Genomic DNA, 27,242 nt, shown 5'->3' on the forward strand with positions numbered 1-27,242 from the left:
GGGCTACCTTTACCCGCCTCTAGCAAGGAAGCCAGAAGAGTACAATTAGTTGGGGAGGCCTACAACTCCGCCTGGCCAAGGGGGATCCCATCTGCTCAAGGACTGACCAGGCCCCGACCGCTAGCCAGTACTCCGGGAGGGTCTATCTTTGTCACCAGTAAAGACCCTGAACTACACCGCATCGTCTCTGAGTGGTTCCTGCTACCCCCCATCATCCACGTCGGCTGCCCTGAGGCCATACCCCTCCCGTTGGGGGTTTCACCATCCACGCTGCACCATCCTTCCACCGGCCTCAGCGGTCTGCCCTGCAGTGGCAGCTCCATAGCTGCATTCAACGGGTGGCGTAGTCATCTTACATCTACTGCTAATATACCGCCACTTAGTCTGACTCCCTGGGCACGGACCGGGTCATCGCCACGAGACTACTACCCCTATCTGATCCGGCTCCGGGTAGGCTCCCGTGTGCGCAACGCTGCGCGACTCAGGCCCAGGGGCGAGTCACTACATTCCAGAAAGTTGTACATAATGTCCTGACTCCCCTGTATATACCAAAGAACATAATATACACCCTAAAATATAACTTTTAATGGATATTTTAAAAGATAATATCAATAAATAGGGGACAAAAATCCAGATAAAAGTATGGGGGAGGGGTAACAGTAAGGTAACACAGATGGCATCCAAACTCACTCTATAGGGCCCTACAGGGAGGAATGCCCTACCTAGCAGTGGAATAATCACCCTAATATGTCGACGTGGTGTCCCCGCTCCACAGAGGTTGTCCCTTACCTGTCCCTACCAAACCCCTATACAGACGTACAAACATAAAAAACAAAAAGCATCCCAATGGTAGGAGGCCAGACAGTCATATTAAAAACTTGACATGCTGCAAAAAATGTACAGAACCATGCATCAGTTATGATAAGGTAGGAGTAAAATATCAGTAATTCTCCATATAATTTCTCTAAATTGTTGAACATTAAAAAACACCAAGATAATAGGTGACTATAGGCCAAAAAATTGAAAAAGATAACCATCAGTCAGTATCGATATTTCCCAAAAACAGTGAATAATAAGAGAGGTTAATGTAAGCAACTCTTCAATATATCTCAATCAATGTGAGCAGTAACTGAAAAATACCAATAAATTGTTATATTATTCAACATTTCTTAGAAAAGAGCCATTATAATAGCCACAAATATTCTGCCAATCTAGAGAGAGAAAATAAACGATAAGTTCATATCAAAACCTCAATACACTGGTAAACTGCTAAATTGCAGACTTATCTGATGCCAGTCCATTGATAGTCCCAGTATGTGCTAAAGTCCCTGTCGCCCCCTCCAGTCGTTTCGCCCCCTCCTCAGTCGGGACTCATCAGGGGACAATAACAGGAGTACACCATAATAGGTCGGGCTGAGTGGAAAAATGAATATATCCAGTCTGGTGAGTTACCATGTGAGGGAGCCTGGCCACTCACCCATATTTATATAACCCCATATCTGAAGTGCGCGCCGAATCAGATGTTTACAATATCCGGCGCAGCTGAAGGTCCCACCTCAGACAAAATGAAGCATCACTTCCACCGCGAAGTACCGCTGGAACGCATAGTGCACTCCAACAACACAGTCAGAATGTAACTTCCGCCCGCGGCAAGCATGAAACGTCATTTCCGCTGCGCGGTATCAGTGGAACGCAAATGCGCGTCACCAATGTTAAAGTGAGGACCGCTATCTGGAAAGGAGAATAATGTAAGTTCCACCATATGAAAAGGATGGAACGCATTAAGCACTCAACCAGGCACGCAAAGATTACTCCAAAATCAGGAGCAAATAAACAACCCCCAGATAAGAGCCAAGCTCAAAAAAATCCACAATCCAAATAATGTGCATTAAATGTTCTTCGGAGATTAGCTGCTAAATAGTATATATGCCAGGATCAAGCGCTAAGAAAAAAGGGAGGTATTTAGGGATATATCCTCTTTTCTCACAGAAAACAGTGCTGTAAGCCCAATAAACCGTACGTCTTTAGAAAAGTTGATATATTAAAGACTATCATAAGATATTTATAGTCTAATTGTCCCAGCTTCATGGACCAAGGATACCGACCATGAGAAAAATATATACGATCATTGTAATACATGACGCAATGCCGATAGTGATTTCTAAAAATTGGGTATAATAAACGAGCAGACTTTAAACGAAGCTAGAGAAGTTCAATTGTTTATTTATACCTCCTGGATTTTGATTTTGGGACTCCAACCAGAAAATCTATCTGCATTCTCTCTGCAGGATCATTCTGTCCCAGTCACCCTGGCGGACCGATGGACTGATGACTTCAACAAAGCAAAATGAGATAGAGTTTAGGTCTCCACCATGGTAGGTATTTATGTCTTTCGCTAGGAGTGTATCCCTTTTATTTCTACTATCACCTATATGTTCTCCAATACGATTTTGAATTGCCTCTTAGTTTTAAAACAGGGCAGGTGCAAGTGCAAAGATATACTACACCTGCAGTTGTACAGTTAGCAAAATGTTTGTTCTTATATATCCGTTTAGTTGGAGAAAGTATCTGAATGTGAGATAAATTTGAAGAAACTGCAGTGGCCACATCTGAAGGTACCAACAGATCTTCTATCCAACCAGGTACCCTTCCCTCTTTGGTGATGATTTACTCTCACATGCATAATGTTTTTTATATAATTTTCTCTATATATATTTTTTTCAGACTACCCAGTAAAATTTCAACAAGTATATATTCTCTTCTGACATTTTCCTCTTGTGTCTCCATTTCTTTTTCTCCCCTTTTTATTTTCTAGATATCTTTTTATGTATTATTATTTATCTTTATTTTATTTATTATTCCTTTTTACTTATTTTACTTATTTTATTATTTTTTTATTATTTTTTTCCTCCCAATATCCTTTTATTTTCCTCTTGGTTATCTCCCTCTAGCCTTTATTCCTCCTTCTCTCCCTTTTTTTCGTATGTCCCCTATACTTGATTATGTTAGACCTTACTACTCACGTTTTCTACTACCGTGGTGAGCTGTATTTCCTACATGCGCCTTATTTTTCATTGCACATGCGCCTCTTCACTTCGGCTTTTCTCGTTCTTTTCCGCCGCGAGTCGACTCGCGCCTGCGCACTAACATCTGTTATACTGGTCACCACGTCACCGGAAGTGAGCACACACGCCCCTTTCTGGCGCGTACTTAAAGCAGTATGGATACCGCTTTACACAGCGGCAATTACCGAGACCTCACGCTTGGACGACGGGACCCCACAACCACCAGGTAACGCTATTACTTTCTCAATTTTAGTAATACTATGGAAGCTTATTACCTGGCACACTTGGGACATCACCCTTTTCTTTAGTCCTGTATTTGTGAGAGTGTGAAATGTGATAACAGCAGGAGAGCACTAGGACCCTGTGACTTTTGCCTGGCTGGGCTCAGAGGAGGGGCAGTGCTAGAAACTGTGTGTATTCTTAGAGCATCTGATGTGTGAGTCTAGACAGGAAGTCTGTGAAAAGGAGCTGCAAGAAGACGCTGTCTTTACACTCTTCTGTGTGGAGTTTGTTTTACCCCTAACTCTGTTTAAGGACAAGTGCAGAGCTGGGGAAGCTGTGTGGCTCTGTGGAGTTTTGTGGAAGTCCATGCTGAGTGGATTATAGACTTTGTGCTGAAGGAGTCACGTATCGAATGATGAAGGGACTGAGGAATCCATTTCTGTTACGGAGCATGCGGATGGTGTACTGGATAAGAGGGAGAGACTTCGGGAGGAAAGAAGATTTCTAGTTCTATTTCCACTGAGAGGATATTGACAAGACTTTGTGAAGAGATCTTCCCAGACCTTAATCTGAGGCTTCAAGACTAAAGTCCCCGGCGTGTGGGCTCGGCATCGGCCGACAAGACAAGGAATTTTTGCTGTTTTGTGAACTTTGTTTTTGTTTTGGCGCCAACGTTTTCCGGGACTAGCTGCAGCCACCGTGATTCACAGGCCTGTGATAGACTGCATCTGAGGTTAATGGTACCATAACTTTAAGATATCCGGATATCCTGATAATAAGGGTATAAGAGCAATTGATATAGTTTCATGCATTATTATTGTTCATAGTGGTAGGATTGTATGCAGTGTGCCATCTCAGGGGGTCCCCATAGACCGCCCTCACTAGACTGACACAGTGTTTAGGTAAAATTGTTCCAGATCTCTAGAATAATTCACACAAGCTGGAAACCTTGAGATTGGCACATTGATTTCAGCTTTTGCTGATTGTGTGTATTTAGTAGGGACAGTGTCCCAGGCAGAACCTGAGACTGATTCATTCAATACTGAATTTTAGTCTAATCCCTGTTTTAGTAAAGAAAGTGTTGTTTATTTCTGTCTCTGTCTCAGTTTGTGACTCACTGGATCTCTCTCAGACCTCCGGTCATTACATATTTATGGCTTGTAGATACTACTCTCGGTTATACATATATATCTTCTATTGGGTGATTTCTCTTTTATCTATGTATGGTTTCTATTATGGAGACACTAGAGTTATTCAGTGGAACTCTCTTCCATGAATTTTTCTGAGAATTTTTTTCCCGAGGATTCTTTTGATATTTTTTAGATAAAGAGCTTTTTTTGATGATTTTTTCTGATGTATTTTTCTGATGAATTTTTGATGAATTTCTGATGGACTTTTTTGATGGATTCTTGATGGAGTTTTGACCCCAACCCCTAATGCTGCTGTGCAATATATATGAATCACATGCTATGCTATATTATATGTGTAGAATGTAGAATTTGCTTATAAATTCTGTTTGCTATATCTACATATTATTTTTCATATTTTAAGTTGGTGGTTTTGATATACTGTATGTAAAAATATTTAATATACATAAAAAGATTTAGCATATGTCATTATATTATTTTTGCTTTATATTGATTTTTTGTTTTTTTGTATATACACAGATACCTTGAAAAAGGCCAATATAGGCCGAAATGTTGTGTTTATGTATCTGCTTTCGTGGGTCTGATCTACCACTAACACTCACAGTAGTGACAGCCAGTGCCCCCTATTACCGGTATATTGACAGCCAAATCTTTTCCACTGAAATCACACCAAGGCAGTATGCCAAGCTCCATGGTTTCCTATCTTACCCCCACTCAGATCTGCTCTTTTCTGCAGGTCTACACACAAAAGTCACCATCTAGAGATCTACGCTTAATAGCTGTTTGCTGCACCTGGTGCTAATGCACCAAGCTGGCAGACAACCAAGAGCCACACATGATGGGCCTGCGAACCACATATGGCTCCCGAGCTACAAGTTGGGAACCCCTGATCTAAGCCATTCCATTGTAGCTCTGATAGTATGTTTAGGGTCGTTGTCTTGCTGAAAGGTGATCTACGACTCCATCTCAAGTCTTTTGCGTCCTCTAACAGGTTTTCCTGCAGGATTATCCTGTATTTAGCTCTATCCATCTTCCCATCAACTCTGACCAACTTCCCTGTCCCTGCTGAAGAAAAGCATCCCCACAGTCTGATGATGCAAACACCATGTTTGATGGTGAGGATGGTGCTTTCAGGGTAATGTGCAGTATTAATTTTATACCACACATAGCATTTTGCATTTAGCCCAAAAAATTCTGCTTTGATCTCATCTAACCAAAGCACCTTCTTCCACATGCTAGCTGCATCTCCTAAATGCCATTTTGCTAACTCTGAACGGGACTTCTTATGGCTTGCTTTAAAAAATGTCTTTCTTCTTGCCACATTTCCATAAAGGCCAGATTTGTAGAGTATACAACTAATAATTGTCCTGTGGACAGATTCATCCACCTGAGCTGTGGATCTCTGGAGCTCCTCCAGAGTGACCATAGGCCTTTTGGCTGCTTCTCTAATTAGTGCTCTCCTTGCTTGGAATGTCAGTTTAGGTGGACGGCCATGTCTTGGTAGGTTTGCTATTGTGTGTCTGAGATGTTCAGAGTTTGGGCTATTTTTTTATAACCTAACACTGCTTTGCTATTCTCCACAACTTTCTCCCTTAGAAAGTGACGCGCCCCCTGGGCCGTGGGGTACTCGGCAGCCGGGCCTATGGCTGCTTGCTGGGGATATCATGGTGGCTGGCTCGGTCCGTGACCCTGAGCGATCAGTGCAAAAGGGGAATATTTCTATATGGTGTTTTGGGATTTTTTGTGACGCCACCTGTGGTGTCTGGTGAGGATCACCAGCGCTGCAACAGTCCTCTGAGGCTGATGTTAGGGCAGCTTGTGATGGGACAGCTCCCCACAGGTGGAGCAGGCCTCAGGGCAGTGAAGTGGGAGAGCGTTGGTTGCGCTGGGTGTTGTAGTGCAGGGGGAACAATGGCGCCGGTGAAAGGGTGGACGGGAGGCAGTGCGGTGCAGTCATCCAAGATTTTACTCACAGTTATTAAGGCAGTCCACAAGTGCACTGTACAGGTGAAGGCCTCCCGTGTCGCGCTGCGTTCACCGTGCAGGGGTTCAGTCCTTCCTCAGGCAGCTTGGGAATACCTGGCAGAACCCCACTTTCTCGTGTTCCTACTTTGACTGTGTTTACAGTAGGTCCTTCTCCCTCCTACCCTGCGCTGCCCACTCTGAATCCCGTTCGGGTGCTCTGAAGTCCTTCCTGTACGTTGGATCCAGGACCTACTTGACCCGCCTGGGGATTAGAATGCGGCAACGATCCCTCTGTCTTCTGACAGATGCGGGGCGTACGGGTGCCGTCCTGCGCACGCCGTACCCCCTGGGATCCTGTCTTAGATCGGAGCCTACTCCCTGCTCCCCTCCTGGGCCTCCTGACTTGGCCCTCCTTGTGAAGCAGAGCTCCTAATGAGACTCTGCCCCCGGACTGTTCTTCTGAACTGTCCTGAGCTGTTCTTCTGAACTGCTCTCACTGTCTAATCTGCCATCCTAAGATGGCTTCCCTATATATACTCTCTACTAAAGTGCTTCCTTTAACTACTTCCTCCACCCACACCCACTACGGTTCCCCCTACCTTTGGGTTCCCCCCACTCCAGCCAGGGACAGGGCTCAGCAGCTGCGCTCTGCATGTTGCCCCTCCAGCCAGCCTGGAGTAGTGTAGTTTTGGATGCAGGTGTTTGGGGTTCCGTGCAGCCTCCCACCTTACCTGAGAGAAGGGAGACACCACACCTCGGGGTGAGGTGCAGTACCTCTGTGGCGACTGAACCCTCAGGGGCGCCACAAAAGCATATCACAGATTCAGATTTATGTTTTTAAACTATTTAGGAAACCATGTATCATTTCCTGTACACTTCACAAATACTTGCTACTTTGTGTTGGTATATCACATAAAATATCAATAAATTACATTTAAGTTTGTGAGTGTAACGTGAAAAATGTGGAAAAGTTCATGGCATTGTACTGTTTCAAGGCATTGTACAGTAGATATGAGCTGGATAGATGGAAGTTAGATAAATAGATCTACAGGAGATAGATAGGTTGAGGATATATAGTTCGATTGGCGAACACCGACAGAAAAGGGCCCCTGAGCAAGCACAATATACGGGCCCTTTGCAGCCTGAGAACTCATCATAATGCACAATTCCGCCTGCCTTGAAGGTGGTAGTGGCCCCTTTACCTTTGGGCCCCTGTGTGGCTGCACAGGTTGCACCAATGATGTGTCCGCCCCTGAGATAGATAGATAGATAGATAGATAGATAGATAGATAGATATATGAGATGACTAGACATGATAGGTATTTGATAGATAGATTGATATGATAAGAGCTGGATAGATATGAGATGGAACAGATAGATAATAGACAGATATTAGCTGGATAGATATCAGATAGAAAAATAGATAAACATGAGACGGATAGTATATGTTCTTTCAACATAGGGAAACAATTTCTCTATTGTTATCCTGCATGTTCACATACTCAGACAGTTGTCACCATTGAGAAATACCAAGTCTTTATACCTTACAGGCCGGCAACACCTTTCACATGTGAGCTGAGCAGTAATTTGCTAAGGGAGTGGAACAATGGCTTTACCATCCCTCCAAGGTGGAGTAGTGAGTAAATAAGTAGCTTTTACACTGCAGAAGTCTCAGTATTGCCAAGCCTGTCGCTGCTCCAGTATTACACAGCCCTATTGTCTGCAGACCTCATACAATGGCAACCACCAATGCAGCACCTCCTGTATATGGAGATATCTCTCCACTACCATCAGGGCTAAGAACTTTTACTTCTTTTCCGGATTTCCTTATGATACTTGAATTTGTAAGTATTAATACTAGAAAGATGTTGTTTCTTTATAATGTGGGTTTAGGATGGAAACATTCAGGTAAGAAAAGGAAATGTTCTCTTTTCTCATTCTGCTTTGCTTTTACATTTGTGAATGTTTTATGTGATTTTGCAGCATATAAACCTAATCAAGCATAGTTCTGTATGAATATGGAATATCTTAGCATTCTTCCATTTCTTTTAAAGGTGATGATGACGATATACATTAGTCTAAAGTTAATCAGATCAGACGATTTCAACCATAAAGGTCGTTTTTCAGGTGAAATCTCACAATGAGCGATCATTTTACGTGACCAATGTTTATAATCAATTGGAAAGAAGTCTGCGGTACTTAAAATTTTTATTAGATAGTTACTATTTCACAAAAGATCTTTGTCAGAACATTCCCAGAAGATTCCCAGAAAGATTATTTGTCCTCCACCCAATGTCATCAAACTAGATAGCTAGTTTTAAGGACTGTATTAGTCAATAGGGACTAAAGCTCCCCTTACACATTTGACTAATGTTGGCCACATCTGCTGGTATCAATGGGATTGTCATGTGTATGGGGGGAACTGGTCAACTGATTGTCGGAATAAATGTCGATTGGGCAAGTCCAATATCGGTCCGCTGATCACTTTGTTCTCAGGGAGATAAGTCGCCGGCAGAAATGTCTTAGCTCAGTGAGCATCCTGTGTGTGAGAGAGCTGGCCGAGATGGCTTTTATTGGACGTCTGTTATTTTTATATAGTTAGCGACATGAATGCATAAAAGGTGATAACTTTATGTTTTACAGGAATCTGATCCCTTATCAATGGAGGAGGTATCTGCTTTTAATTACCCCTTTCCATATTCCCTTTTTACATTTTATGGATTTAATGGGATTCTCTGCTGTGGACAATCTCCAGTTGAGACCCTTTGATTAGCCATAATCTGTGGGAGAATCTGGCATTAAGCGTTCGATTTTTGTCCACCTCTTGAAACTATTTATTTTTTTACTTAAATGCATGTATTTGGGGCTAAAAATAATTCTTGCTTCCCTGCGCCTTCAACTTTGATGTGGACTGTGTTCATAAATCAACTAAGAGGAGCTCAGAAAAGACAGATAAATAAGTTGCCGGCAGCTCGCAATGGTCTAAAAAGACCTTCCATGACGTAATTTAGTCATGTGATGGGTCACTAGATGGTCGCGTGACCTGTCACATGACTAAATGACGTCATGGAAGGTCCTTTCACACCACCGCGAGCCGCAAAAGACACTGGACGCGAGACCGGACGTAGCAGAGAAAAGACCACGGGCCATCAGAAGGTAAGTATAATGTTTTTTATTTTTTATTTTTTACCACTTTTACTCTTTTTGGTCACACTATATAAATCCATGCCAGTTGCATGGATTTATATAGTGTGACCAAGTTGTCAAGCACTTTCCAAGTGATGCTAAAATTGCTTGGAAAGCGCTTGTCAACCCGCATGCGGAAATGCATGTGAAGAACGCTTCACATCTGATTGTCCCTGGCAGAAAAAACGCATGTACAATCTGCATGTACAATCCGCATGTACAATCCGCATGTGTTTTTTCTGCCAGGGAGATGCAGAAACGCTCAGGAAAAATCCAGAGCATTTCTGCATCGTGGGCACATAGCCTTAAAGTAGTTGACAACTCTAATTAGAAAATATTATTCAAGTGTATATTTCTCAGGATTTATATATAACAGTACTATATGTGTTTCCTAAAAGTCCAAAATCTTAGTTCCTTTTTTTGCAGGTTATTCTCATTAAAACTCTCATTCTCATTTTAACCACTTCCTCTTCTACTCATGTACCCTTGACCTGTTATGGTCCAATGTGGTTTTACTACCTGATACCTTCACTCTGCCCAACATACCCGGCGATCCCATGATCCCGTCCCTTGAAATAAAAACTCCACAACAAGTTATTTGTTGGATAAATTGTGGCCACAGCGGCCATTTATTAACAAACAACAAATAACAATGAAATAAAATATCAGTATATCAATATATATATCCATATATATATATATATATTTAAGGAGGGAGGGTTCTTGGAGCTAATAGATCTGGCTTTAAATTCACTATAACATTGCACCGCTATGTTACCCCCAGCCGTTCAGCACCAGCTCGAGGGCACCAAAAGACCTCCACGTTCCGTGGCAGGCCAACCAACTACCAAAATGCTCCCGAGGTAAAACCCCGTCCAGAGCCCATAACCGACTGCCAGATCACCTCCCCACTCAATTTAACCAACTCTAAGAACCCCACCCCCCACCAACCAAGCCACTGTGACAAAGAAAAACAGAAAAGAATCATTCAATATACTTTAACAATACTCAGAAAAAGAGGGAGGGAGGGTGGGTGATTGCCTCTGCACTTTTCCCTTATATATCCCCCCTCCAACTACCAGCGCCCCTCTTCCCATTACCCAGTCCCAGAACCCCACTATTCAAATCCAAACAAAAAGGGGGTGGGGTAAAACCTCCAGGCCAAACCCCGGTCATGGGTTGCTTCCCCCTAGCCTTGCTGTCTCCAGCCCCCTCCTTGACCTGTTATGGCCCAATGTGGTTTTACTACCTGATACCTTCACTCTGCCCAACATACCCGGCGATCCCATGATCCTGTTCCCTGAAATAAAAACTCCACAGCAAGTTATTTGTTGGATAAATTGTGGCCACAGCGGCCGTTTATTAACAAACAACAAATAACAATGAAATAAAATATCAGTATATCAATATATATATCCATATATATATATATATATATATAAGGAGGGAGGGTTCTTGGAGCTAATAGATCTGGCTTTAAATTCACTATAACATTGCACCGCCATGTTACCCCCAGCCGTTCATCACCAGCTCGAGGGCACCAAAAGACCTCCACGTTCCGTGGCAGGCCAACCAACTACCAAAATGTTCCCGAGATAAAACCCCGTCCAGAGCCCATAACCGACTGCCAGATCACCTCCCCACCAACTCCAAGAACCCCACCCCCCACCAACCACGAACAGCCCTGAAACCTCAGGCTTGTGCGTGCCCCAAAGACACCAATGCCCTTTCAATCCCCTCCTGAATTGAAAGAGCCCAAAGATCCATGCCAATATCGTTGATATGTACTCCGTCCTCCAACCACAAATTTCTGACTCCGGATTACAACTCCAAATACCTAACACTTATGCCCCCATTCCTGGACACAAAGCTAGACAAAGCTATTTAATTTTATCCGTGCCCTGTTTATGCAATTTTCCGATCTGACCGCCCGCTATTTTTTCCTGGGGACTATATCCGACCACACTGTTATAACCCCCGGAAACGAAGTCCACAATCTCAAGAAATCGAAACGGATATCCCGAATCAACTCCCTTACCGGCCTTGCCCCTAAATCGTTCCCCCCCAGATGCACAACTAAAATATCCGGTACTCTGTCCCATCTCGCAGCCTTATGAACCTCCCCCAAAAACCGGTTCCATAACATGCCCCTAAAACCTAGCCACTTAATAATCACTTGTGCCCTCGGAAAGCCCAATTGCCTACCGTCACGCCTGACATCGGCACGCCGTGCCCCCCAATGCACTTACGAGTGTCCAAGAATCCAAGCTAAGGTGGGAACTTCACCTAAAAGAATGATAAACAAGCATATTCAACAACTGTTTTACAACTAACAAAGTACTGTGTCAACTAGCGGCGAACATATGTCAAATAACGGTCTGAACTCCATCTTCCGATCCGTTTTATCACCTCCGCCCCCAAGCCACGCCTGCTAGCCTCAGACGCAGCGCCAATCCTAAAGGAATACGAACCATAAACCTCCGGGCTAAGGCCCAACTCCTGCACCCCTTTTTTAAGACCGCTATAAATTGGAAACGGGAAAGAAATGACCCGTCACAATGACGTAAGAGTGGGCCGGATCTCCCTGTTCACAATTGCCAATAAGCCTATAAGCACCTTCTTGGACACATCAGAGCCCCGTACACTCTTCCTAAAATGACCCGCTTACCTCTACCAATCTGATCAGTTTTAGACCGTCTAATCCAAAAATCAATGCCCCAGGCCCAAGAACTCATGTCTTCGGCCAATAGCCCTCCTTCCCTATTCTTGCTGGGGGTGACCAACTCCCCTACTCTCATCGCCCCGAAAAATGCTAAGGCAAAGGCTAACTTAAACAGCGCTGCCTCAAAAACAGAACAACAAATGCTCTCCAAAACCAGACCTAACCTTTCTAACATACCAAACGTTACTGGTCTACGCTTATCAAAAATCTTGTTACCCTTTTGAAAACCTCTGAGTGCCTGCCTGACCAAAAATTATCTAGTGACATCAGTCCAACCCTGCAACTTAAAACCAAAAGCCAGCCCGGCTATAAATTTGCTAATTCTGGATGACGACCACCCTAAATCCACAGTCTTACCTACAAAAAGCAAAACCGCCAACGTCCTATCCTCATCACTCCCTAATGCCCCCCACTGCGACACCCAGCTTTGCCATACTCGCCACGATGTCTCATAAGCCGCCCAGGTTGAACTTGCCACCGACTCCTGAATCAATCTTCCAGCTTGTGCAAAACCATCTGCCACAACTGCGAAGGGCATTCCACTCCTGCGACTTCTGCCTCTGGTGCCAGCGAACGGAAACGCTCCCACTGGAAACGAGACAAAGCATCCGCTATAGAGTTTTGGACACTGGGCACATGTACCGCCGAGACCCATGCATTCAGTTCCAAACACCGTAGTACCAGTTCCATAACCAGCTTGATAACCGGAGGAGACGAGGCCGATAAGCTGTTAATCACTGCTACTACGCCCATGTTATCACAATGGAACCTGACTCTCCGATTCAAAAAGAACTCACCCCAAATCGAGACTGCAACTACAATTGGGAATAATTCCAAAAGAGCGAGATTCTTTGTAAGACCCCTCTCCTTCCAAGAATCGGGCCATTTACCGACGCTCAACTTTCCCCTACAAAAAGCTCCATATCCAACTCCGCCTGCCGCGTCCGTGTAAATCTCGCAATCAAAGCTGTTCAGAAACTCCTGCTGAATCAACGACCTGCCATTGTAAGTGTCCAAAAAATGCTTTCACACCCCCAAGTCCTCTCTATGCTCTCTATTTAAGCGAATAAAGTGATGCACTGCCTGCACACCCGCAGTTGCCCTTGACAACCTACGACAGAATATTCTACCCATCGGCATGATCCTACAGGTACAATTCAATCTCCCTAGCAGCAACTGGAGCTCCTTCAATGTCACCTTACGCAGTTTTCCAATTCGCTCAACCTCCTGCCTGAGTAACAACAATTTTTCTTCTGGCAATTGGCACTCCATGTGCTCCGTATCAATTAGAATCCCTAAAAAGCTTAAAACCGTACAAGGCCCCTCGGTCTTTTCTTTTGCCAAAGTTACCCCAAAGCGTTCAGCAACCCACTTCATGGCTGCTAACAAATTACCACAGACCAACGAATCTGGGGGACCTAAAAACAAAAAATCATCAAGATAGTGGATAACAGACCGCACGCCTGCAACATCCCTAACTACCCATTCTAAAAAAGTACTGAAGGTTTCAAACAATGAACATGAAATAGAACAGCCCATAGGCAAACACCTATCCAAGTAATAACTTTTGTTCCAAAAACAACCCAAAAGTGGAATGCTAGCCGGGTGAACAGGAAGGAGCCGAAACGCTGACTCAATGTCGGTTTTTGCCATCAGTGACCCAGGCCCGTACCTCCGAACCCATGCCATGGCCGCATCAAATGATATGTATTCGACCGAACATAAATCCTGGGCTATACCGTCATTAACCGAACAACCTTTTGGATACGACAAATGCTGAATCAGGCGAAATTTGTTTGGCTCCTTCTTAGGCACTACCCCCAGAGGAGAAATGACCGCACCTTCGAAAAGGCCCCGCCATGCGACCTAACTCCACCTCCTTTGCCAACTTAACCTCCACAACTTCTGGATGCACCGAAGCAGACCTTAAATTCTTAACTGAAAAAGGAACTTTATGGTGACGGGATCCTGAAACCCTCTGAAAAACCATCCCTAATAATCCTGGCCTTCAATTGATCAGGATATCTACTTAGAAAGGGGGCCATCTTTTCCATATTCACTGGAGTCACCCCCTTGACCGGGACCCACAGACATTCTCCCCTTTCCTTTTTTGTAACATTTTGCCGCCCCATGGGAGCTCCCGTTGCAATGGGAACAAATGTGCTTGAACTTACAGCCTGCCCCGTATTTGCACTGGCCGTCGTTAAATTGCCAGCACATTCCTGATTTTTCTTTACTTCCCTGCGCTCCCTGACTACCTCCACTTGTTCCTGCCGATTGACTCCCACTTCCTCCACTCCCGTGAAAGAACTGCCCGTATCTAGCGGGAGCCGTCATCTTTAACCAAAGGCCAATATCTTTTTGGTCCCACTTAATCTCGGGCCGTACCGCCTTCCTCTGCCTAAATTGCTCGTCATACCTCAGCCAAGTTTGTCCCCCATAAGTACGATGCGCTTCCCCGATGGCATCTAAATAACAAAATAAGCCTGAGCGCTTTTCAGGAAACTTTTCCCCTATGACCCCGGCAAAAATCGCGAATGCTTGAAGCCAATTCGTAAAAGTTTGAGGTATGAAGCGCCACCTCCGCTTCTCCTCCTCTTCCTTTTTGCTATCATCTTTTTTCCCCCTGTCCAAATTAAACTTCTCCAGGGGAAGGAGGGAGAAAATTTCCACGTATTCGTCACGCCAAATTTTCTCCTTCACTTCTTTTTTCAAATGTGCTCCTAATGGCCCCTCGAAGCACACATACACCTCCCCCTTTGCCCTGTCATCCAACTTCCCCGTATTGCCCTTGTCCTTCTCCGTCTGAACCGATACTGAAACCCCCGTAACTGCCCCTGCTGCACCAACCGCAGACCCTACCGCCACACCACTGGGTTGAAGCAACACCTCCTGGCCTGGTAACCAGGCTTCTGTTGGAGATGCCCTTGACCCACTCGCTGCTGCGTTCTCCATTCTCAGTAAAACCTGCGACATACTATTTAAGATTTCCCTAATACTTCTGTCCCTCCCAGACCAGCTAGACACCTCCCCTCTGGGGCAACAAAAGGACCACTAACTCCCCCTAGCGAAGCTGCCCCCACAGGCGACAAACAAGACATGGAGTTATACTCAAGCCGCTGCGCAGGTGCTGTGTCCCCGCCAGCCGTAAATCCTGAGTCCTGCCGATCAGTTCTTCCGCCCCGGTCGCTGCTGGAATCGGATCCGTCTGTTTCCATTCGCCGCTCAAGGCCCATGCCCCTGGCCTCCCCGTCACCAGGGGGGACCTGAACGGTCATGGATGCTGCCGGGTGTTGTCTCCTCGGTGACCGCCTCCCGCCGGACCGACTTGCAATCCTGGGTGTTGATCCGGGCCTCCTCCTGTTCCCAGACCCAGGCGCACGGGCCTGGTTCGTGCTGCCATAACCAACGCTGCCTGGCGGCTCAATGTTGCTGCCCGGTGGCTCCCTCTCCTCTGCGTCTTCCCTGTGAGCCAAGCAGCCGTGGATGCCCGGATTGCTGCCTGCCCGCCGATGCTCGCCTCCCTGGTGTCCTCATGGCCTTCCCAGCAGGCTCCCCGAAAGGAACATCGCCAGTGGTGCCTGTCATTACCGTCTCCGCTCCCACGATCGTCCCTTGCAGCTGCGTTGCGCATCGCAGCTGCGTTGCGCGTCGCAGCCGCGTTGTCCGTCGCAGCCGCGTTGCATGTCGCAGGTGCGCCGTGCCTGCGTCACTCATCTGAGGCCGGAACCTCTGTGTCCCGCGTCGCTCCTCCGTCGTGCTGAACATCAGGTGCGGCACTCACTTCCGGCGCGGCTCTGACTTCCGGTTTAGGCCGCGCTCCACGCCGAACAACAGCAACAGGCCAGCTGGATGGATTCCTGCCGGGGCGAGAGCGGCGGGCAGGAACCGCGCCATCTTGCTCTCCCCCCGCAGGGGCTCTGGGGCCTGCGCCTGTTCTGCGCTGATACCTCTGGGGATAGTCTCTTCAGAGCCGGGTCCTCCTGCTCCTTCTACTGACTCTGGCCTGCGCCTCCGAAATTCCTGCAGCTCCCAGCAATGCGGACAGCTGGGCCTCCAGCCATCCACCTCTTCTTGACCGTGCGACATCCTGAAGCTGGCTCACCAGGGATTCTACGGACGCCATGACAGGTGATTGCCTCTGCTGTTCCAATGGGAATGGCCGCTTTGCCGCACTTTTCCCTTATATATCCCCCCTCCAACTACCCGCCCCCCTCTTCCCATTACCCAATCCCAGAACCCCACTATTCAAATCCAAACAAAAAGGGGGTGGGGTAAAACCTCCAGGCCAAACCCCGGTCATGGGTGGCTTCCCCCTAGCCTTGCTGTCTCCAGCCCCCTCCTGGACAGCAGTTTCCATCATTCATCAATCTTTAGTTTGCTACAAAAAGTGGTAATAATAAATTGTCTGTCTAGAAAAGCTGTAGTTTGCAAATCCGTCTGGTAAATGACGTTGCTGGTCTTGAAAATGAACATTTTGTCAATTAAAGGGAATCTGTCAGAGGGTTTTTGCTGTGTAATCTGAGGACAGCATGAGGTAGGGGATGAGACACCAATTTCAGGGATGTGTCACTTATTAGGCTGTGTGCGGTTGTTTCCATACTATTAATGTTTTATCACCAGGAGATTATCATTGCCCAGACTAACTCCCAGTTGCTAAGTGGTCCAACCACGCCCCCTCCTCGGATAAGCAGCTTACTTTCAATTGACAATGTACACAGAAAGCTGTGGTTTTGGGTGGGGACAGTTTTGTGAGCTTTACTACATCTAAAACTCTGATTTTGTCAGAACGGCTGCACTCAGTAAACTAAGTGACAGATCACTGGATTAAGGGTCTCTTTTCCTACATTATGCTGCTCTCAGATGAGGTAGCAAAAACATGGTGACAGATTCCCTTTAAATTAGATCCTATTGGACCCTCAACTATTCTGTTGTACTGTATTTTTCTGCACAATGGTAATGTATGAGAAGGTGTAGAGGACCTGACATAGGCAGTGGATAACCATCAGAGTGACTGGATGACAGGGAGATGAACATGTAAGTTTGTGAGACATTAACTTCACATACAGATATTGCATATTAGGGTTCACCCAAAGTCAGCTTTTTTTTTGTTTTTTTCACTTTTTTTATTCTAACTAATGTCATAACTTATACTAATATGGATAAGTATAAGGAGGGACAGATTTTCCATGAGTAGATGTAGCCCTTGGGTACAGGGGATTTTATCAGGGTGGGATCAGTAGGCTCCATGAAGTTCTTATAGGCTATCAAACAACTAATAATGTTATGCAGTGATTTAATGCCTTTTTTCAATTAAAGTCATTTTAGGTAACATAGTGTTTAATTGTGTAGGAGGTGTGGTGTTTGGCGGGTTTTACTCATGGGAGAGGCCGTAAGCATGCTTGGGATTTTGATCTATAGGTTCCTGAGAATGACATGTTGTACTGATGACACAATAAAATAGCTTTAATTTGAGATGAAATAAATAATAATATCTCAGAGCATAACATATTTTATACAGAATGAAATCAAGTATTTTGTACTTGACAACCTGTGTTTGATATTATAAATATTTATACAATTAAAAAGTACATATGATATTTCATCTAAATCATAGATAGAATCTAACGTGTAGTTCATCGGCTGGGGTCTCGGTCACTCAAAAAGTCACTGCGGGCTAAACCGTAGGCTGATATACTCAATAAAAAGTCTATGAGCACAAACTCCGATGGAATGAAATGCTCACCCTATCTACCACAAAGATTATTTAATTATGTATTTGATTCACTTTTAAAGTGCCATCATAGTCAACAGCACATTACGGACTTTATCATCACTGTCCCCATTGCAGGCTCACAATTTAAATTCCATATCTGTATGTCTGTGGAGTGAGGGAATAAACCAAAGTCTCTGAAGAAACACCCAAACACGGAGAGAACATACAAACTCCTTCCAGATGTTGTCCTTGATAGGATTTGAACCCAGGACCCCAGCGCTGCAAGGCTTCAGTGCTAACCACTGAGCCACCATGCTGCCCCTTTGTAGAGTTGGTTAGATACTGTAGTGTGATGCTCGCAGCCCTGCCCTGAGAGATGGGGGTACTCGGAGCCGGGTCAGATGTTTGGTGGGTTGTTGCCGTGGCCTGTACCCGTTCCGTGCCCAGGGCCGTCACATTTAAAAGGGTGTAATGCGCTTTCAGAGTTGGTATTAATCGAGTGGTTGTGTTGACTACGCCACCTGTGGTGTCTGGTGATCCCCCACCAGCGCTGCGTTCAGTCTTCTGAGGTGGGATGTAGTGGCAGCCGGAGATGATACTACTCCCCACAGGCGGAGCAGGGCCTCAGGGCAGAGAGAACAGGAGGATGGGAACTGTAGTGGGAGATGTGGTGCGGTGTGGTGCGGTGCCGCGTTGCAATGAGAAACCGGAGGCCATAGGGGTAGTCTTCCAAGCTTTACTCACGGTAGAATACACAGCTGCAAGGCTTCTCCCTGCTCCTCACGGCGCGCTGCGGCCACCAGGGCCGGGGGTCCGACAACCTCCGGGTAGTTCGGATGCCTTGGTCAGGACCCTGCACCAGAGTGTTCCTAGACTTTTCTCACAAGGTCCTCTCCTGTCCGTATGTGGTACGTGTACTAAGGCCAGGTCTCCCTCTGGACTATGCACAGAACAAAGGTACGGGTGGCAACTCCGCTCCGTCCGTTACCCGGTGGGATCCATTGAGCCTCCGGGCTTCTCCGACTAAGACGTGAAGTGACAGAGTCAGATATTGGGGACCGGTACCCCTTTTGCAGCAGGACTGCCTCTGACTAGGCCAGAATAGTGAGGACAGGTGGCGTACACCGCTCCGTCTGCATCCCCCTGGGATCCTTTTGCTTGCGGAGCTTTTCTCCTCTGCTCCCCTCCAGGCCTTCTTGGGTAGGGACCTTGACCGGGTAGAGACAACCGTTAACTCTTGCCCGCTCCTCGACTCAAGGCCAGAGAACGAGGACCGTGTCCCCATCAACTGCAGGTTCACACATAAAGCCACGTTCAGTGATGAAGATCACAATCAAAAGACCATAAGCCCAAGATGGCTGTTTATTAAATATGAATTATTAAGTGTAACCTAAATGTGCGTCCTCCACCCTCACCCACTACTAGGTTCCCCCTATCTTTGGTTCCCCCATCTCCACTTATCCCGGCTGGGGTAGCACCCTGGTGCATATGAGCCCCCCTCAGGTGGGAGAGATGTAGTGTTGGATGCTGAGGTGGGGTCCTGACAGCTGCACCATCCTTACCTCGAAGGAGAGATACCACACCTCATTAAAGAGATACAGTACCCCTGTGGCGACCGAACCCTCAGGGGCACCACAGTAGCAGACTAAGAGCAGCATGTGAATGAATCTCTAATAGCAGAACTCTCAGTTCCTGTGAGTTGCTTTTAATTTGGTTTGACGAAAAGCCCACAGGTAGGGACCTAATTACATTGCGCTCCAGTGGCTGCTGTGTAAAGACCTAATATTGTGTTGACTAGTTTAGCCCATACTTGTCTACTCTCCCAATTATCAGGGGTCTCCAGAAATGGATGAGAGCTCTCAGATTGCTTGTACAACATGTACGTCTCCTGACAGGATGCTGACGGTCGTCTCAAAGGAGCACAAGTATTTATGCAATTCAAATTGCTTTTGTCTGGCATTTGGAAAAAAAACTACCATAACAGTAGATAATTTGATAATCCCATACTCCTCAAGCATCCATGCTTCCCACCGTTCTTTGTTTATTTGTCCTGTGACTATGTTGTGGCATATTTTCATGTAACAGCTGCAGCTAATTAGCCTGACAACTGAAGCCAGTGATTGGCTGCAGTGGTCTTTTAGATGTATGGTATTTCACTGGTGCAGCACAGTAATTAAAGAATTCTGGTGATACCTAAAGAGGAGGGTAATTTAAAGGGAACCTGTCACCGGATTCATGCTGCCCAAATCTCTGACACATTCTGGCAAGACTATTCTGGCACAACCCTCGGCTGACTTCTCACACCGCCCTAGTTGATTGACAGATCTCTCCCATGTCTGTACAATGCAAGAAACCTGTCAATCAACTGAAGCAATGAAAGGAGAAACTGCTGGGAGTTGGCGCTGGACTAGTCTCGTCTCTCTTTAGGGTCCCCAATCAACTCTACCAACTATGTTTTCTTGCCAGAGCATTCCAGAGAAAAATCATACTTTGTTGTAATTGTGTTGCCAGGTCATGCTGCTCGTGGTTTGGGGAGTATGAATCCACTGATAGGCTTCCTTTAACAATTTTCAGCCCCTTTATTGAGACCTGCATTACATATGTTTGCATTGATGTCTCCCCATTTGGCAGAAAGAGGCCAGCAGAATTTTATCAACTAAAATTTTTGCACCTTATAACAGAGCAGAACCTGCACTATGCCAATGGTGTTTAGGACGCTATGTTGACGCAGAATGTATATCTCCCTTTAAATGATTTTTAAAAATAGACAAGAGTTTTTTTACATTTTTATTAACACATTTTCAAGCCTCTGTTTAAAGGTGGACCTTTGCCATGATAGGTACTCTTAGATTTTTCGTTCCCAGATCCCATTAATATTTTATTAGTTGTTCACAATACCTGTAGAGCATCTTTACACTTCTAACATCTTTACACTCCTACCATAAATATCCAGTAAATATTAATTATTTGACATTCATTAATAACTATTCATTATCTTCTATTAATACTGAAAGTATGGTGCCTGAAGCTGGTGATATATTGTCAAACTAAAGATTGCTGTTGTATTCTTAATCCTTATTTTCTAAATCTTCCTATTGTTGTGTCCTCCAGAAAATGATTATACAGTATACTTCCCTTGCAAGTGTGTAACTTATTTTATTTCCAATGCACAGAATAATATTATCAACATTCACTCAATTCCCTACCCCAAAATAGTTCTTTACAACTTCCAAAATGAGATTCATACATTGTTATTGCATTACTTGTATGTTGCATCATACTGATAGTGAATTACAGATTGTATTAAACTCCAGGCCAGCTACATTCGGATTATAAGACGCAACCCCATTACACCCCCCAAGTTTGGGGGAAAAAAGTGCATCTTATAATCTGAAAAATACGGTATTTCTTATTCTGGACAACCTCTCCAATGTTTGTGCAGCGCTTACGGGATGATTTGCATTGTAGAAAATGCAATTCTTATATTAGGAAATGTATAGTTCTCTGATGTATGAAAAACATATGTCAGTGTATTATAGTAACCCAGCTAAGGTGTTAGAAATGGATGACTTTCACCAAAGACAAATATTTTAATGTAAAACGTATATAAGATAATTCTGTAAATTCATCAAGCTAAATTCTATACAGTGAGGATGAGCAAATTGATTCAAAGCAAATTGATTTTCTGTAGAATTTTAAGAGCAATTGAAACAATTTGCAATTCAATTCATGCGAACTGCCAAAAAATGCCAAAAATAAAGATTACATCATCCATAGAAGGCTCACATGTTGCCTTGCAGCTCTCACATCACATGGTATAGCGAAGCCAATCATGACGGACTATCATAGCCTGTATAAACATTGAGACAGAGAATGCAGCAGCCATTTTAGGGTGATTTAGGAAAATGCGAGAACGTCAGACCTCACAGCTCAGTAATAGAGACCGCAATGTGTTGTATAACTACAACTCTGAAGAAGATGAGAGTGGTACTCTGGGAATAATACACAAGTTCAATTGACAGATGAATAGAGAGGTATAAGAGGTGTCAGCAGCAGTCTTATGATCAGTAATATGGTGTACCTGGAATTTGTCCTGCTGAATATGATTCTTAATGCACTAGAAAGCATTAGCAAGGCAACACAATATTTTATACAGAAATAAAAAACAGAAATCAGTGTAAATCAGAGACAGTATTCTTGCTTGCCACAAATAACTATACAGAGTTTTCTCATTTCACATGCAATCCTTTTTGTGAAAGGGGTATAATTATTTTCTACAAAATAGAAAAGGAAATTCCCCAAATTTCAGACATTTAACAGGAACTGTCTACCTCAAAATGTGCACATGTTACATCCAATTTTTTTTGCACATCTGTTTTTCTAGTCAAATTTTACAACCTCTGGCTTTTTGGACGTGTACCTACCTAGCATTTTATCATGTCATTTTTGGGAAGGGGGTACATTTTATAAGTCTGAAATAAAACAAAAATGTTGGGCTTTAACTTTGCATGTCTGCTTTTGCACACCGGTTTTACTAGTCCACTTTGCCAAGGGCATACTTCACACCTATACTGCAGATTGCTGCCAGATTTTACTTTCTGCATGTGAACCAACCTGCCTAGCATTTCTTATTACATAATTTTAAGCAATAATTGGGATTTAAAGGAGTGTCAAAAGTTACTTATAGTGTTGTACAAAATGTTTGATATATAAAAAAGTGGCAATGGTAAAGAACAAGACAGTATAAAAGAAAAAAAGCCCATACCAAACCTAAGAGTGTGGAAGCTGCTAGAAGCACCACAACTGCTGGCACCTGTCATCCTGACACTAGTAATTCCAAATGCAGGTCACAATTTTTCTCCTTTGCCTCCACATAGTACATTACTGGAGAGGATTTTTGAGGACGCTATGGAATATATGGCACATCACTCATCTCAGTGACAGCATTAGGCTGCGATCACATGATGTTACTTCTGACAGTGACACTGACAGTTTGATTCAGTGTTCTGAACAGAATAATTTGCCTGATAACAAATGACTAAAGTACAGTCATGGCCAAAAGTATTGAGAATGACACCAAAATTTTATTTTCACATGATCTGCTGGCCTCTGGTTTTTATTAGTGTTTGTCTGATGTCTATATCACATACAGAAATATAATTGCAATCATATTATGAGTACCAATAGGTTATATTGACAGTTAGAATGAGTTAATGCAGCAAGTCAATATTTGCAGTGTTGCCCCTTCTTCTTCAAGACCTCTGTAATTCTCCCTGGCATGCTCTCAATCAACTTTTGGACCAAATCCTGACTGATAGCAGTCCATTCTTGCATAATCAATGCTTGCATTTTGCCAGAATTTGTTGGTTTTTGTTTGTCCACCCGTCTCTTGATGATTGACCACAAGTTCTCAATGGGATTAAGATCTGGGGAGTTTCCAGGCCATGGACCCAAAATCTCTATGTTTTGTTCCATGAGCCATTTAGTTATCACCTTTGCTTTACGGCAAGGTGCTCCACCATGCTGGAAAGGGCATTGTTGGGCGCCAAACTGCTCTTGAACGGTTTGGAGAAGTTGCTCTTGGAGGACATTCTGGTACCATTCTTTATTCATGGCTGTGTTTTTAGGCAAGACTGTGAGTGAGCTGATTCCCTTGGCTGAGAAGCAACCCCACACATGAATGGTTTCAGGATGCTTTACAGTTGGCATGAGACAAGACTGGTGGTAGCGCTCACCTCTTCTTCTCCGAATAAGCTGTTTTCCAGATGTCCCAAACAATCGAAAAGGGGATTCATCAGAGAAACTGACTTTGCCCCAGTCTTCAGCAGTCCACTCCCTGTACCTTTTGCAGAATATCAGTCGGTCCCTGATGTTTTTTCTGGAGAGAAGTGGCTTCTTTGCTGCCCTCCTTGAAACCAGCCCTTGCTCAAAGAGTCTCCGCCTCACAGTGCGTGCAGAAGCACTCACACCAGCCTGCTGCCATTCCTGAGCAAGCTCGGCACTGCTGGTAGTCCGATCCCTCAGCTGAAACAGTTTTAAGATACGGTCCTGGCGCTTGCTGGTCTTTATTGGGCGCCCTGGAGCCTTTTTGACAACAATGGAAGCTCTCTCCTTGAAGTTCTTGATGATGCGATAGATTGTTGACTGAGGTGCAATCTTTGTAGCTGCGATACTCTTCCCTGTTAGGCCATTTTTGTGCAGTGCAATGATGGCTGCACGTGTTTCTTTAGAGATAACCATGGTTAACTGAAGAGAAACAATGATACCAAGAACCAGCCTCCTTTTAAAGTGTCCAGTGATGTCATTCTTACTTAATCATGACTGATTGATCGCCAGCCCTGTCCTCATCAACACACACACCTGTGTTAATGGATCAATCACTAAAACGATGTTAGCTGCTCCTTTTAAGGCAGGACTGCAATGATGTTGAAATGTGTTTTGGGGGTTAAAGTTCATTTTCTGGGCAAATATTGACTTTGCAAGTACAGTAATTGCTGTTAAGCTGATCACTCTTTGACATTCAGGAGTATATGCAAATTGCCATTACAAAAAATGAAGCAGTAAACTTTGGAGAAATTACTATTTGTCTCATTCTCAATACTTTTGGCCATAACTGTATAATTTTGATATTTTTTAATTTAAAAAAACACGAGAAGGTCGGGTCATAATTTCTTTTGCGTTTTTTTGTCTAGTTTTGAATGTTTTGTGCCTGTTTTTTGTTTGGGTCTTATTCATCTTTTCATTTGTGTCATTTTAAAGTAACTTTTTATGAGTTCTTCTTTTTTTTCAGTTTGCTATTGTGGTTTAAGCTTTACAGATGTTTTTGCCTCATTCATCATTTGTTAGTCTTTGAAAAGTTGAAAATCTTTTGCTAAATAGACAAAATAAAGACCATTTTGAAACATTTGGCATAACAATTGGCAATGAATGCCACAAAACAAAAAAGAGGAAAGTCGCTAAAAAAAAAAAAGAATGGTGAATTCGGCCAAAAGTCTGTTAAGTTACCATCTGTTTATATGGGAAGGTCACTTAGACAGACCTTAGTCTGTCTTTGTGTTAAAGAGATTGAAAAGGGTTAGATTCAGTCCTGGGACATCTCAGAGTGTTACAAACCTTTTTTTCAGGATAATTGGTGGCTATACAGTATTGTGATTCAATGTGAATCAATATGCTGAAAATGAAAGTTTTGTGAAAGTTTCAACAAATTCCAAATGTTAAAGATTTGATCATCTCTGTTATATAGTCACTGCTCTTCAAGAATGCTGAAGGTTTCTGCAATGAAGCTTGTAGAATGGTAATTGCAGCTCCGCTGTTTAGTACAGGATAAGTGCAATATAAATATTTACAATGAGCTAAATAAAAAGAAGAGAAACAAGTCTATATGTAAAATTGTGCTCAACGTTGGAAATTCTCAGGTAACGCTACAACAGCTGCGATAAACCTCTGTAAGGCAGAATAGGTAAATGCCATTACATTCCAATATAAAGCCTAGGCTTGCACTTTAGGTTCTTTTTGTTTTCTTGCCTTGTTTCATTGTGACAACCTTGCCTTTATGTTGGCTGTCTCATTATCAATAGGCTGCCTCCACCTTCACCTCACATATTCATCCTCCCATGTAAGGACTGTGTGCATTATACTGTCTCATATTAGTTTTCAAGACGTTCTTTCCCAGGAGTCTACCTTGCTGCATTTAGATAATATTCCCAGTCTGTTGATCTGTCAGAGGTTTTCTTCCCCCTTAAATGCTTTAACAAAATAGGAACTAGGAAAATATATTTTTAAAAGTTTTTCTGTATTCACTCTACAGTATGTGACTGCTGATTACCGAATCATGACTTTGTGCCATCCACATATTGTCAGAAATCCTCCCTATTTTCTTCTTGAGTGGGTGTTCACATGAACGCAAGTATGTGATTTGCATACTTGTAGTCACGTGCCAACTAGATTCTCTTCTGCTTGGCCACACTTCTCCATGAGAGAAGAGGATAAGAATCCTTGAACATAAATCGCATACTTGCGGTCATACCCACTTGGGTTAGAAATGCAGGGGTATCCTTACAGTGTACACATTGATTTCTTCTTGGGTTCACTCCCCTGGTTGGTCAGATACTCACACCCCAACCCCTCAACCATCAGGTACATTTAATTCAAAGTGTGAAAGAAGGTCCCCGAAGTCCTATCTCTGGCCAGTCTGTACCATTGTGTATCAAAGAAGTCTCCTGCAGAAACGAATAACCAGACATTATACTCAATCACAAATTTATATAACAATGAACTGTGTAGATTGTTAAATGAATACGATACTGTATTTGTCTGTACATAGCAATTCAAGTATATTATGCAAAGTACTGCTCATATAAGAGGATGGTGGCCCACTCTTGCACAGGAGCCCACCGGAGGAATCTCCTGTTATCCTGTGGGCCATTCCAAGCCTAGGAACAACGACACACATACTTCCCACTAGTTGCAGATACCAATAGAGACCTAATTGCATCATGATCCTTGGAGGCAGACTCGGGGTGACACATTATTGCATCATATTCCAGGGATTAGTGGGAGTCCGAGCAGTCAGACCCACAGTAAGTGGTCCCTTTCCTATCAGTAGGGGATGAGTTATATACTTGGTATACCACCTTTGAAGTCCTTTTACACTGACTGATATCAGCCAAACAAGCACTTGGGTAAACAAACCAATGACTGGTTTATCACATTTATGTGGTCTAAAAATCATCAATTGTTGGCAACACATGTAGGAAACAATGGGGGACACAAGTTCATATTAACAACCTTTTGCCTCTGAAACAGTTGACATCGGCCCTCTTCCAAAAACAAAAATTCAGGTCACAAATTTACTTTTAATATTGTTAGTTGAAGCTTGGAACAGGAGATCTGATTGGATCTGGCTCCTCACCAGGTCAGAAATGGCTGTCCAGAATAACTATATTTCACTGCACAACAAATGTGGATAAGATAGGCTTTAGGTATGAAAACTTTAACTAAAGCTGGTCTTGCTCATTTTGTTGATGAATTTTGTTAAGACCAAAAAATGATCTAATCTGTATAAGGGTGCCCCAGCTCTTTCCAGTCTGCAGGTGTTTAAGGTAAGAAGGATCAGACATTTTTTATTTCATCATATCCAATCCTTTTTTTGTTTTGAGATGTTACTTGCAGAGGTTGAAAAGCCAAGAAGATGATGCATGTGCAAGGCGCTTGTTAAG

General features: G+C 43.9%; 1 protein-coding gene across 1 annotated transcript in view; it reads left to right on the plus strand.

The window, feature by feature from the left end:
- Positions 1-8,041: 8,041 nt before the first annotated feature.
- The window catches only part of MAL (mal, T cell differentiation protein (MAL blood group)), a 52,019-nt gene continuing 32,818 nt past the window's right edge, over positions 8,042-27,242 (plus strand). The window contains exon 1 of the mRNA XM_073672536.1: positions 8,042-8,244. Coding sequence (XP_073528637.1) covers positions 8,137-8,244 — 108 coding nt within the window. The 5' untranslated portion in view covers positions 8,042-8,136. The remainder of the gene's footprint in view (positions 8,245-27,242) is intronic.

This window comes from Phyllobates terribilis, unplaced genomic scaffold, assembly GCF_046119375.1.
Source record: "Phyllobates terribilis strain yellow unplaced genomic scaffold, ASM4611937v1 Scaffold_3__8_contigs__length_932513732, whole genome shotgun sequence".
Taxonomy (NCBI): Eukaryota; Metazoa; Chordata; class Amphibia; order Anura; family Dendrobatidae; genus Phyllobates; species Phyllobates terribilis.